We start from the raw sequence: 14,765 nt of genomic DNA, 5'->3' as shown, positions 1-14,765 counted from the left end.
TGAATTTGTTAGGTGTTTAGTCTTTGAAGGGTGTAGATTTGATTGGGCAAATCCCCATCAATAAATAAATAGGGGAGATTCAAATATGTGGATTTCAGAAGTTCCTCAATCGATTTGTCATGGATTGAAACATTTAAATATGTTTACTATGGATTGTGTTCATCCCTATTGTCTATTGTCGCCAATTCATGTGAAAGCCAATCAGAAGGAGTTACATGTGATTTGGGTCGATTTGTATGGTATATTTGAAGATTTATGGGGATTTGCGAAGAGGATTCTACAATAGTACCGTTGCAGCACATTGAGCAACGCCACAACACCCTTTAAGTGGCCGATTGAAGATCGGTCGTGTAGAAGTGATTACAAGACATGGTAAGAGTAGAAGCAAAAGAAGATCTTGTAATGTTAAACGGTTATAACAATCGTCCCAGCTAGAGGTGTACACGAGTCGAACCGAGTCGAGCTTGGCACAGCTAGACTCGGCTCTGCCACTTGCTAACCCTAGCTTGAACTCGGCTCGGCTCGGTTTGGTCAATAGCTCTGGCTAGTTCGAGCCGAGTTTGCCTATGTGACACTTTCACAAACATATGGTCTGCACCTTCAAAATCTCACTGTATATAAAACAGCAACAATGGTTTTATATGTATTTTATCAAACACCTTATAAGTAACATAAAAATCAAGAAAAAAAAATTGTATTTGTTTCATACACGTACCTTCCTTGCCACTATCCACACTTCATTAAGTCATTTTATCAAACACTTGGTGAGCAACAACAATATCAAAGCAACCGAGTCACCGAACTAAATTGATCTAAGTTCGATTCGAGTTGGGTTTGATACGAGTTGAGCGGAGCTCGGGCAAGCTCAAACTCAGTTTGAAATTTTTTCGAGCTCAAACAATCAGCTCGACTTGGCTCGAACTTAGTTTTGAACTGAGTCGAATCGAGCATTTTCAAGTTGAGTTGAGCGAGCTACTGAGCTAACTCTGCTCATGTACAGCCCTAGTCATAGCATGAGAAGTATCTGGATAGTCGGGTTGAGGCTATAAATAGCAGAGGAATTCAACAGGAAGATTTTGGGTCGTATCAACCCAATCAAACCCAATATTGTCTTTCAATTACCCGTTGTTTACTTTCCTCTACAAGTTCAATACATTTTTTAGTGTAATCATTTACTTTTTGCCTATTATTTACATTTCATAGTGTAATATGTAGCATTCATTAAGTAGCTGGTAATCTTAGCTAAAATTTGACTCTATACTTATACGTTGGATTCAATTCTCCATCCAGGAATGTACTTTGCAATTGTTTTTTACAACCAACTGTAAAAACTCATTTTTCAATCTTTTATCGGTATTAAAAAGTACTTTCATAAGGAAATCAAAGGTGTAACCCATCATCAGAGGACGAACTGTAATCTCATAATATTGCTTGACCCTATTTACATATTGAGCAAGTGATTGAATAGGTGGTTGATGTCATTTGATCTTGGTCATATACTATGTATTTTCCTATCTCGACGCCTGGGGTTATAAGTATTCGGTTTGATGAGCTGCAAATTCAATTCAAACATGCCCGCAGATTTGAAAAACAACTACAATAGATTGCTGACTCATGAAAGTTAACTCGATCTCAGACAGACCCAACCAGTTTGACAGGACAAGTCATCCCTTGGCCTGAGCCAGCGCGTGACGACTAAACTCGATACCAGACGAGTGCCCCAGTCCCAAATTCAATGGTGTAAATAGTGAAAACGGAAAAAGCAAAGTATGTAGTGGCAGCACATATGCGAAGGCCTGTGCTTTATCATGCTAGATAAGGTTGTGATTCAGCTATGGTCCTTTCCATCCCGTGAGGAGGTAGAAACGTGACCGTGTTCCAGGTAAATTGCACGTGTCAGAGATCCAGGCCATCGGTCAGGTAAGCGTACCACGACCACTCCATTTCGAAAAATCAGGTAGTACACTCATCAATGGAACCACACTTGAACTCGGAGTGGTTGACCTTTTTTCTCTAATTTGACCATTTCACGTTCCCGATGTGCATTACCCGATGAATGGTTTAGATCTCTAGCACGTGTTCGTCCCATAACATGAGGACCCTCGTTGAACGACAACCCTATTAGATTGGCCAGATTGAACAGAAGATCCTGACCTTCGATTACTGGACATTGATTTGTGTTCGACTCTTCTCCGTTCTAACCGCCCATTAGACATCCACGAATGGACCAGTTAGAACATCCGGTCCATAGTTTAACTATTGGTTGATAAACCATCTAATTGGACCTATCGTTTGGACGGTTTAGAGTAAGTCGCACATAAGCAACCACGTGTACGTTTCTTGCTCATGCATTGAACCATCTGACTGAGAAAGTCTAGGCTCTATCAAAATAATGATACAAAAGTATCAAAGCGCGTGAGCCCTCCTGGTCTTCAAATCATACACACCCAACAGGACTCGACATCAGGACCGTCTACGAACATTCAAGTGTCACAATCAATTGCAAGTGAAAGAACATAAAGAAGAAAATCGTGACTTTGAGAGTTAGACTGAAACGACGTGGATCTTGTTTGCAGAGATAAAACCAAAACAAGAAGACTCACTTCTTTTGGTTGCGTGTATACACGTCCCAGATAGACCATCGTTTGTCCACGTCGCTCTCAGAGCTAGCTCTAGTCAGTGGTGAGGCGGGCGTTTGTTTTGGGGCACAGCGTCAGTCTCGGTATATCTTGAAGCAGTTGGTGGCAATTTCGTATTTTCTCAATAAAAATATTATAGAACTCTCGCAATTCCCGCATCATAAACCGGTTATTTATGACGGAAGTCAGGCAATTGCAGTGGAATCGGATTGCGTAATGAGTTACTCAGTACGCTCTTATCGTACTGAGTAAACTTTGTTGGGCCCATCGTGAATGCATTTAGTTTATCCACGCCGTCCATCCGTTTTTCCAGATCATTTTAGGGGTTGAGACAAAAATTTAAATATATCAAAAGTTCAACTGGACCATACCACAGGAAACAGTGGAAGTATTGATTTCCACCATTGAAACATTCATGAGGCCCACAGTGGTGTTTATTTGTCATCCAACCATTTCATAAGATCATACAAACATAGATGAACGGAAATAACAAATATAAGCTTGATCTAAAGCTTCCGCGGCCCCCAAGAACTTTTCAACGGTAGATGTTCAATTTAAACTGTTCCATGTGGTGTGTTCCGCTTGACCTTTTGATATCATTCATTTTTGGCCGAACCCCTAAAATTATCTATTAAAATGGATGAACGGAACGGATGAAATTCATGAGTGACAGTAGGCCCCACGGGGTTTACTCAGTACGCTAGGCGTACTGAGTTACTCAGTGCGCAATCCGCTTCCAATTACAGTTGGGTGTGGGGCGGCCGAAACGGATTGGCTACTCCCCCTGACACCAGCCAATTGCTGATGGTCGGTGCTCCGTGGGCCCCACCATTATTTATTTGTTTCATCCATTCTGTCCATCTATTTTTAAATATCATTTTATTGTATGAGACAAAAAATGAGATATATCCCAATCTCAAGTGGATCACATTACAGGAAACAGTGTTGAATGAGCTTCAACCATTAAAAACATTTTTGGGGCCATAAAAGTTTTGGATCAAGATGATTTTTGTTTTATCCCTTCATCTGGGCCTGTATGACCTAATCAACATATTGGATGTCAAATAAACAGTACATTGAGCCTTAGGAGGATTTTAATGGTGGATATCCAGTCACTATTGTTTTCATTTGGTGTGCTCCACTGACATTTTTATCCTGCTCATTTTTGGGATCAAGCAATAAAATGATCTGTAAAAATGGATGAACGGAATGGATGAAACACATACATCATGATGGGTCTCACAGAGCACCGACCATCAGCCACGGGGATGGTGGCGGGAGGAGTAGCCAATCCGTTTCCCGGGGCTAGTGTTCGCGTCAATTAATTCTGTAGCCGTTCACCCACTCCGCATAACTAACGTAGTCTGCGTAGGTAGACAACTTGCGGTGGTGACTCGTCTAACCTTCCCGTGAGTACCTACGTGTAGATCACCGTCCGAACGGTGGGTCCCAACTTTTATGGAGTCATGACCTGCATTGATTGTGCAGTATTAAACGTGCAGTCTATGGATCGGATACCATTACTCAAGGGGCAAAATCAGATGACCGTTAGCATTTTTGGGGCTGTGCTGGGTTTATGATGTCCATGATTTGGACGGTTTGGATTGCCATATGCCAATTGTCTGGTGAGTGAGCCACTGTCTTAAAAGAGATTTGGATGGCATGTGAGGCCACCATGATCTCTGTGTCTTATCCATGCTGTCCGTCTATTTCTTAATTTCATTTTAGGGCATGAACCTAAAATTAGTGTATCCAAAGCTTAAGTGGACCACACTAGATAAGACATTAACATAATGTTGGTTGAAACTTTCTGAGGGTCCACTGTGATCTTTATTTGCATTCTAGATAACTTATTCATAAATCAAACAAACATGAATGAAGGTAAAAACAAATATTAGTTTATTCTAAAACTTCCATGGCTGTTAAGAAGTTTGGTAGGCAGTGGATGCTCATTGTTTTCTTGACATGGTCTTTAGCTTTGAATGTACATTAATTTTGGGATTGGGATTGCCTTATGGCTTGTCATTGGCCCTTAGCTACTAGACAGTGTTATGTGGGCCCCACCATGATGTAAGTGTTTTGTCAACACTGTCCACCCTTTTTTTTTTCACATCATTTTAGAGCATGATATCAAAAATGATATAGATCCTAATCTAAATGGACAACACCACAAGAAATCATGGGTGATTGCAGGCCCACCATTAAAAAATTCTTAGAGTTACCGTAATGTTTATTTGCCAGCTAAGTTGTTGATTAGGTCACACAGATCTAATGAAGGAAAAACATAAATATCAACTTCATCTTAAACTTTTGTAGCTTTCAAAAAGTTTTTAGCAGTAAGCGTTTAATCACCATTGATTCCTGTGGTGTAGTTCTGTAGACACCCCATCCAAAACGAGGACAAATCACTCTTTGAAATTTAGCTTAACTTCAATAAATTATCTTCTACTAACTTCGAAACCATTAAAATTCCAAACGGGTCAAACTGGTAGTATATTCAACATATCCTGAAGACAACCAATGTACCCGATCTGCTTACGCCAAATCTAGTAGCAATTCGGTCATGGCCGTGTATTTGAACTCCAAAACTCCGAAAACTCTCTATATGTAGCAACTGATGTGCAAAAAATGATAAAAATGAACTCTCTCTACACATGGACCACTCTTTGTACTACTTACTCTTCCTAAATAATATTGTGTTGAGGCGTGAAAGGTCAAATCTTTAAGATCGAGGATAGTACAATTGTCCTTGTCTACAAAGTAGCCATGTTATTATTGGGAGCAAATTCTGACCGATCAAAATAGTTTATGATTCATTGGAAAGGTGGTTAAATGATCTTCCTAATGAACTTAAGTTTTCTCCAATTTGGGTTATGATGAAAAATATTCGGCCCGTTTATTAAAACCACGCATTACCAAACAATTAAAGCCATAAAAACTATAGCCACACTTTACATTAGTCAAACAAGATTCGATTGAAGTGATTTCAGTTGCATTGAAAATCTTACTAGGCAACATTTCCAATGAGCCTAAAATTATTAAAAACAGATCATCGATTAAATTGTAAATAACTAATTTCATATACTAAACAATCGTACTTTTGACAAGTCAAATGGAGTCCGATCAAAGTGATTCTAGTCTTGTCAAAAAGATTATCTAATTATCTTTCCAACGAGATTAACATTACCAAAAACAGATGAACACCATAAAAGATACGAGCATTTAAATATTTTGCATAAAATGATAAAAATCAATACATAACGAGATATATATATATAATCATTGCCTTTATATAAATGTATATATAAATATAAGTAATTATTACATTTTATAAAAATATATACATAAGTAATGATTACATTTGTAAAAATAATAATCATTTACCTACGAGAGATGTGAGGAGTAAGGGAAGAAATGTTCTTTTAATATTAAAAACCCTGATACGCCTATAGGAGTCTTAAAAAATTATGGCTCTCAGCACACGAGAGTTGTCTACGATTGCAGTTGTAAGATTTATAAATAGACACTTTCTCCATTCATAAAAAAGAGAGATATAGACAGAGAGAAATGATGAAGTGAGCTAGAGAGGGAGAAAACAGAAGAGAAAAAAACAGAGAGTAAGAGGAAGAAAAAGAAAAACAGAGAGCAAAATGAAAGAAAATACAGATAGAGTCTGAGGGTTAGTGTTCGCCTGGAGGTGCCGCCCAAGGTACTTAAAGATTTTGAACATGCCGACATGCTACCCGATGTAGGAGATAAAAACGGTCATTAAAAAAGTAATTTAAAATAAGAGCTTGTATATATCTATTTAATTCACATTTCACTCTACACATTCGAAGTGCATCAAGTATATCCACATTTCATTATATCTCATTCTGCATTATTATTCCTTTTCCATTTTCTCTCACTTTATTTGCCTACTCAGGATCTTAAATTCTGTAAAAAAAAGGCTAGTTGCTATTTTATTTTATTCACTATATTTTTACTTTATTTGCATACTCGGGACAATTTGGCTTTTAGATGTAAAGCTTGATAGTTTTTTCTTATTTTCGCCCACCCGACCCTTATGGGTCATGCGAAACGCGGCTAAATATAAAAATGTCAAAACTCCGTTGAATCTCCAAAATTTACAAAATCTTGTGAAGTAGAGACTGCACATTATACGAGTAAAAAATAGTGCTTACCTTCCTTTTCCGTCACTGATACCCTTACTCAGAATCTATGATCATAAACCAATCGCGGGAGTCACTTGAGTTAGAGAATCGTGATATTCCTGACCTCACGCCATTCTACGACTTCTAATTGGCTGGAGACTTTAAGCTTCATTTGACTAGTGATGATTCTGAATCAAATACATTTTTACGCCTCGAGTTAATAACATACTTTAAATACACTAACAAATTAACACCAAAACCAAGTAAGTGAAGACACCACCGTCCTCGCGCGAGAAGAAGGCATTCACAAGTTCACTTAAGATTTAGATCTATCTCATGTTTAGGCTCATGGCATAAAATATTCTGAAAAAATAGATGAACAATAAGAATAAAATACACATATCATGGTGGGGCCCATAGAGCACCATTGGCTATTAGCGACGTCCATGTCCAATTTTGAGCTCAAGCTTTAAATGAGCTAGAAGATTAGATGTACAACACAAATAAGATTAGATGTACAACACAAATAAGACACATATACATCACCGTGGGTCCCTTGATGTTTACTTAGCACATTATAGTTACTTTAGGCAGTCAGCAGCGATGATCCAAGCATTCACATGGAAGGCACCATTGTTGATGGGCGACTTGTAAAAGATCTAAATCGTTAGGGATCATGCTTGCTCCTATGCCCTTACCTTGCACACTTGAATGCACATGCTGACATAGCAAGAGCTTTCCTAGGTACGAGTTCCATTAGGTGGGCTACATTGTTTAAGATCTTGTGGTCCAAAGTTAGTCATTTTACTCCTCGAGTTGGCCACATGATACGAACAAACATCTAAAACGATTTTTCTCTCGTGTTTGGATATGTTGGCATGTGCTGAAGCACGCTTTACTGTGAATGGGCAGGCTTCCCAGGGTGTTGGCTTCGCAACTAGAGTTGGGCATCGAGTCGAGTCGGACTGAGTTCGGGCTGACCCAATTTGATTCGATTCCGAAATGTGCCTGACCCAAACTTGACCCGACTCGGTATCGAGTCCAGCATGCCTGACCCGATTCGAGTCCAGTATGCCCTGAACTAATCCGGATCGAGTCTGAACCGGCCAAAAGTACCGAGTCGAGTTGGCATCGAGTCGGATTGAGGGAGGGAGGGAGTAGAGAGGAGGAGGAGGAGGAGGGTGGTGATGATGGTGGGTGGCTACTGGACTTGGAAGAGAAAGATAATGAGGGAGGGAGAGAGAGAGTTTGGGTTTGGATCGAAGTCAGGTGCGACAAGTAAGGTTAGAGATACTTAAAAACTAGGTGTGTATATATATATAGTCAAGTCTAATTGGATTGCGTTTCGGGTTAAGTCAGGTCAAGTTACTAGGTAACTCAGACTCGATTCCCACTATGGACGCGGATTTACTACCAAAGCCTTCTGCGGAAGTTCCTGCGCTGGGATTGTAGGTGGGGTCTACTATGATGTTTTTGAAAATCCAACACGTCCATCTGTTTTTCCATGTCATTTTAAGACACGAGACTAAAAATCAAGTGGATCCAAAACTCAAGGGGGCCGCACAAGAGGAAAAAATGGAGATTCAATGACCACCGTTTAAACACTCATATGGCCACAAAAGTCTCCTATCAGGCTAAGTTTCTTATGTTTTCACTTCATCCAAGTAGGAATAACCTTATGAACGGTTTAGATGGCATATAAACATCAAGGTTCAACCCAAAAAGGTTTCAATGGTAGAAAACTCTTTCTCCAATTTCCCTCCTCGTATGATTGCCTTGAGTTTTAGATCCACGTGAGTTTTGGTCTCATGTTCTAAAATGATCCGGAAAAAAAAAAAAACAAAAAAGAACAAATAGAAATATGAACGGGGTGGATTTTTCAGAAACATCGTGGTTGCCCCCCCTAACAGCCCAGCACCGGAACTTCCTACGAAAGCCACGTGGTCGGGAGCAGATTAGTTGCGGCCTGGTCTCACCCAAGACGTCGTGGCCTGTACCATGGGGCCCACCGTGACGTATGTATTCTAAATTAACGCCGGCCATCCGTTTTGCCAAATCAATTTAAGGCAGGGGCCCAAAGATGAAAAAAATCCAAATCTTAGGTTTACCATACTAGGTGAAACAGTAGTGATTGAATGCCCTGTCATTAAAAGCTTCCCAAGGCCAACCGTGACGTTTACTTAATGTTTATCAGCTTACCTAAAACTTACGTGGCCCTTTAATGGTAATCACCACTGTTTCCTATGGTATCGTCCACCCGGGAATTGGATGTGAATGGGATATGCTTCCCTGAAATGATCTGGAAAAACGTATGGACGGTGTGGATATAAAATACATATATCTAAGTGGGCTCCACCGAAAGGGCTGCACCGTCGCGGGTGAGACCGGGCCGCACCTGATCCGCGCGTCATATGCTAAAAAAAACCGCAGGAGTACGAGCAAATTGTAATTGTTTTACATTGCCTTGCATGGGCCCACCCGGGACAGAAACAGTTCACCCTTCAACAGCCATCATGGTTGGGATATCGTACAAAATCCCACCAAACAGGACAATCTAAGGGTCCTGACAGTAGACTGCAGATAGACGGTTACTACAGATAAGAATACCTGTTGAGTGCACTTTGAAAGGTTCTCGCTTCACACATGTACACGAACAACACATGCACGACATATCTGAACCACTCATCAGCCTATTCCCTCAGTTTACATCACATGCCTCAAAATTCACGTCGATATCATGATCAGGTGGACCGCACAAATACCTTGAGTTTAGACCATCAGTTGGCTCCCCCTGACTGGCCATTTTTGTTGTAGACGTGATTTGTGAGACATGGGATCTACACGACAGGCATCTCGCACGCCCCGTTTCCCCGCATGAGGACTAAACCCTTTCAAAGTTCCACGAATGTACCTAGTCCGTCTGCTAAGTGGGCATATCCGTAAAGTGGACAACTGCAGTTGATTCCTACAGATGAACGTTTCTCCGATTACCAGTGTGGGCCCCATGGAAGGCGGTGGCCTTATTTGCTGATGAGCCCTCGGACAACTCAACCTGTCCACGCAATAAAACCGTTCTCAGGGGCAGTTGAAAGCAACGGTGGCTCTTCTTGAGCGAGCAAAAGCAGAAGCCACCATCTGCATTTCTACGGCCGAGATTTCAGGTGAGATAACTCTCGCTACCCATTCCTTGCTCTGCTTGCACATCGGTAATAGCGAAAACAGGAAAAAAGGCGCCATCCGCACCGGCGCTCGGACCTGAAATCAAATCGTACCATGAAATCCTGCTTTCCTTCGCGCCTACAAGTCCGTGACTGATCGTTCATCTGTATTTCGCATCCTCTCATGCATCTTTGGAGAAATAAGCGTCGGATGGATATGGACGGAAGAAAACTCCTCTGTAAATCTCTAATTCTCTACTCTCTTATTTATCTCGTCGAATCTTCCTGCAATACTACCGATCGCGATGTGGTGCTGAAGGCGTTCAGCTCCGTTTCCGGATTCGACTCCTCGCGTTTTGTTTCCGCCAACGGAAGCTGCAAAAATCCTCCCATAACGGAAATAAAGCTCGCTTCGAAAAATCTTAGCGGAACCGTTTCGTGGTCTTTTCTGAGTAATCTGTCGAGGCTGCAGACGCTCGATCTTTCTAACAACTCGCTGCAGGGATCCGTTCCTGGGTGCCTTTGGTCGATACCGAGCCTCGTCCATGTCAATCTCGCTATGAATCGGCTCGGCGGAAACGTCTGTTTCGAGCGGCTGGATTCGAATTCGTCGTCGCTGAGAGTTCTTAATCTATCGAGCAATCGGTTCACGAACTCGTTCCGTCTTTCGGGTTTCTTGAATCTCCGAGTTCTATCCGTCTCGAAGAACGATCTGAGATCGTTGCCGTCGGGTCTGGAGAACCTTACTAAGCTCGAACATCTCGACCTCTCGAGCTGTAATATATCTGGCAGTTCAAGACCCATTTCCAACCTCCGATTGTTGGAGTATCTAGACGTCTCCGATAATTCCATGAAGGGTTCTTTTCCTTCTGATTTTCCTCCCCTTTCCCGGCTCGAGTTCTTGAACATTTCTAAGAACAATTTCACAGGGCAGGTGGAATCTGAAAGGATCAAGAGATTTGGAAAATCAGCTTTCATACAATCTGGGATTTTCAACGCTTCCAAAACTCACCAAAGAACACCGTCCGTCCTAACTCATTCATCGAGAAAACCCCAAAACGCATCGCAGAAGCCGAAAAAGAAGAAACTCAGATCAAAAACCCGAACTGTGATTCTCGCGTCGGTACTTTCCACAACGTTCGTCGTCGTAGTAATATCCATTCTGATCGCATGTGTAAAGATGAGAAAGCGTGCGAATAGAGAGAAATGGGCCATCTCAAAGCCGAATCCACCGTTTGCATTGAAGGTGGAGAAATCCGGACCGTTCTCTTTCGAGAATGAATCCGGCACGTGGGTGGCGGACATCAAGGAGCCGTCCTCGGCCCCCGTGGTGATGTTCGAGAAGCCATTGATGAATCTCACGTTCTCGGATCTGATCGTGGCCACGTCGCATTTCGGGAAGGAGTCACAGCTGGCGGAGGGGAGAGGTGGCCCAGTTTACCGCGCGGTGCTGCCAGGAGACTTACACGTGGCGATAAAGGTGCTGGAGAAGGCGAAGGATATTGAGGCCGAGGACGCCGCGAGTATGTTCGAAGAGCTTTCGAGGCTCAAGCACCCCAACCTCTTGCCTCTCTTGGGCTACTGCATTGCAGGTAACTGAAAGGGTAGTTTGGTCATTTTTTACTTATTTTTTTACTTAGGGAGGGAAGGGGTAGTTGTCTTATTTCTAGTGCGGGTAAATTTGGATTTTAAACGTTCAGGTTGTGAGTTCCTTTTGCCTGTATCATGACTGATCATCAACACCTGTCGTTCCACTGGGCCCCACGTGCATATATTTGCAGCTGATCAGAACTGTCCATGTTTTGGATGCTTCCGCAGTTGGGACGGAACAAGAAGAGTGCGTGTAGCTGAATTTGGACCGTTGAACCAAAATTTTAAATCAACGGTCGGATCATCTTTCAGCTTAATTGCTACGTCATAGGCAGTTCGAAATATCGAGCCCCGAATGTACGGTTAGATTATTCAGCATCTTTGCACGTGTGGGCGATTGTGTGGCGACACATCCTGTTGATGCTGGTGATCCTGAGTCGCGATACAGGGAAAACGATCTCTGGGCAGGTTGTTGGGAGGTGTTCGTCTGACAGTCTTTCAAGCGTTCTTGCAAGCAAGATACGGCAACCATTCCTCGCCTCAAGTCCTAACACAAGCGCTCCACACTCCTGGACGAGGAAATTATGTCCAAGATCTGGACCATTTATCAGGTGGGACCCGAAGTGAAAATTGAATGTGGACTGAATATGCTGGCCTGGACTTTCGGGCTCATGTAGATTAACTATGGGATCCTCTTGATCAATGGTCCAGATCTCGCATGGATTTACAATGTCCGCATGTGGTGGTTTCTGGGATTTGGCATTTGCCAGCATCCTTCAAGTATGGGAGTATAAAATAGGCCCGGCATAAAAATCCCGTGATGTCCTGAGTAGTCTACTTCAGGACGGAATCATTTAATACACAACAGCGACCATAGAAGCAGTAGTCAGGGAATCATAACTCCGATAGCATTTCAGGTTAAAAAACTGATATAATACACGCTACAGCCGAACAACCCAGAATCCAGAGTATGATATAGCCATCTCCACACGGAACACTTGGCTTGGTGAAACATCAATGGGAACCGTCCATCAACTTTCTGGGATGTTGGATGGAAATGTTCCAAAATCAACATTCATCAGATAATTTAGACATCATCATATCAGTTGCATATAGTTAAAGTCCATTCAGTCATTGTGTTATACGTGTGATTTTTTTTTAAACATAGGCTATCGATAAGAAGTATCACTGGATGCACGGCTCCGATTGATGCATCATATTGCCACGTGCAGCGTGGACTGGAGAGATAGTCTGCCATTTGCTGCTGTACGCAATATATATATATATATATATATATATATATATATATATATATATATATATATATATATATATATATATATATATATATATATATATATAGTCATGCTCCCCTGCGCACCTTTGCACACGTGCCATGGGTGTCTAATCTGAACGGTCCATGTGATGCGGAATCCCATGAAACCCCATGTGACAAATTTTCACTTCGATCTAAAATTTTGGTGGGCCATAACAAAGATAAATGCAAATCAAGTGAGGAAACTGTTTTTATTTCTAATGGCCCGTCAAAGTTTTAGATCAAAGTAAAACTTGGGCCCGGGGGGTTTCACGAGGTGATGCTTCACGTGAACAGTTCAGATTTTGGATACACACCACGTATGATGGGTTCCCAAAAAAGTTCGTACGTAGTACATACGAACCAGTTCGCAGATGAGCGTTTCCCTATATATATATATATATATATATATATAAAGAGGTATTCCTCATCGGTCGCCTCAATGGGTCCCCGATTTATTGTGCCCAGTTAAGATCAAACGATCAAACGAAAGGCCCACATGCACCAATCCAGAGTGTGAGGGAAATTTCGGAATAATGAGAGTAAACATCACGACAATCAGGTAAGGGCTGTGTATAAAAATATGTGTATGTACATTCCCAGCCATTTTTTGTTTTATTCTATGTTTGCAGTGCTTGGGTTTTGTGGAATGAGGATAAAATGCCAAGACTGCTACTGAATACATGTTCCCCACGCCTGTTATGGGCTCTTGGTAGCATTCTATTCTTTCTTCTTGGCTTATAATGTTGCAGTGGCATTCTTGTAAATTGGTTGTCTTTCCTTTGTGCAGGGAAAGAGAAGCTGTTGCTGTTCGAGTTCATGGCAAATGGTGACCTGCACCGATGGATGCACGAGCTCCCGACGGGCGAGCCTAACGTCGAGGACTGGAGCATGGACACGTGGCAGCACCAGAACGATGCCATCGTTGGGCCCCACGTCGAGAGGATGGGCTGGCCCACGCGCCACCGCATCGCCGTGGGGATCGCACGTGGGCTCGCTTTCCTTCACCATGCCGGCTCCAAGCCCATCGTCCACGGCCACCTCGTCCCCACCAACGTCCTCCTCGCCGACGATTTCGAGCCGCGGATCGCGGACTTCGGTGTCCGGATCGGCGACGTGATCGGCAGTACGGAGTCCGACGTGCACTCCTTCGGGGTCATCCTGTTAGAGATGCTGACGGGGAAGGCAGGTTCGGACGAGCTAGTTGCTTGGGTCCGAGCCTTGGTTAAAGACAGGCAAGGATTGAAAGCTCTCGATCCGAGGCTGAGGCTCGGAAATGACTCGACAAGCGAGATGGTGGAGAGCCTCAGGGTTGGATATCTATGTACAGCCGAGTCGCCCGAGAAGCGACCGAGCATGCAGCAGGTCGTGGGTTTGCTCAAGGACATACATCCGGCGGCGCCTTCACAATGACTAAGATACCCTTGTGCTTTGGCTAGAGGAAAGGGTATCTTGGGTAAAGGGTAGGATTAAAGACAAAGATAAAGAAAACGACAAAAGTGGTTTACTTTGGGTCTGCGAATCCCGCTAATTGATTTTCCCATTGGTGGCATAGATCGTAATTTTCTTGCTGTTGTTATGTTTTCTCGTCAAACTATATTCGAGAATGCTTTTGTGGAAAAGCTTAGCATGACCAAAATGCCCCCGGTTTTCGGATTCCGAGTTAGGCTTCAGCCGGAACATTTTTCAGCCATTGGGTGGGCTTATCAGGAAAAAAATTGTCCCTACGTAGGCTGAGAAAAAAGAGAGGGAAGAACAAAAAGGTTACTGATGAAAGGGATCTCGTCTCTGAAACAATAGAGAGAGAGAAAGAGAGAGAAAAGAAAGAGATTGATACCCTTGAAGAGCATGACCATGTCCATACGCGTGAGGAGAGAAGGTTAATCATTTGATGAACGGAAATCAATCT

The 14,765-nt window shown here is 42.5% G+C and overlaps 1 protein-coding gene across 1 annotated transcript; it reads left to right on the top strand.

Annotated features, from left to right (window-relative positions):
- Window positions 1-9,768: 9,768 nt before the first annotated feature.
- LOC131245411 (calmodulin-binding receptor kinase CaMRLK) lies at window positions 9,769-14,397 on the top strand. The gene is made up of 2 exons (XM_058244863.1): window positions 9,769-11,543; window positions 13,647-14,397. Exons 1-2 carry the CDS (start codon window positions 10,136-10,138, stop codon window positions 14,267-14,269), a joined length of 2,031 nt encoding a protein of 676 aa, XP_058100846.1. The 5' UTR covers window positions 9,769-10,135; the 3' UTR covers window positions 14,270-14,397.
- Window positions 14,398-14,765: the final 368 nt, after the last annotated feature.

This window comes from Magnolia sinica, chromosome 5, assembly GCF_029962835.1.
Source record: "Magnolia sinica isolate HGM2019 chromosome 5, MsV1, whole genome shotgun sequence".
Classification (NCBI taxonomy): domain Eukaryota; kingdom Viridiplantae; phylum Streptophyta; class Magnoliopsida; order Magnoliales; family Magnoliaceae; genus Magnolia; species Magnolia sinica.
This window is presented reverse-complemented; position numbering and strand designations above follow the sequence as displayed.

What these genes read in the sequence shown, in the direction of transcription:
- LOC131245411 (XM_058244863.1), top strand. Translation starts at nt 10,136, where the DNA reads ATGCATCTTTGGAGAAATAAGCGTCGGATGGATATGGACGGAAGAAAA. An exon ending in CTTGGGCTACTGCATTGCAG is followed by an intron (nt 11,544 to 13,646) that starts GTAACTGAAAGG and finishes TCCTTTGTGCAG; the next exon opens with GGAAAGAGAAGCTGTTGCTG.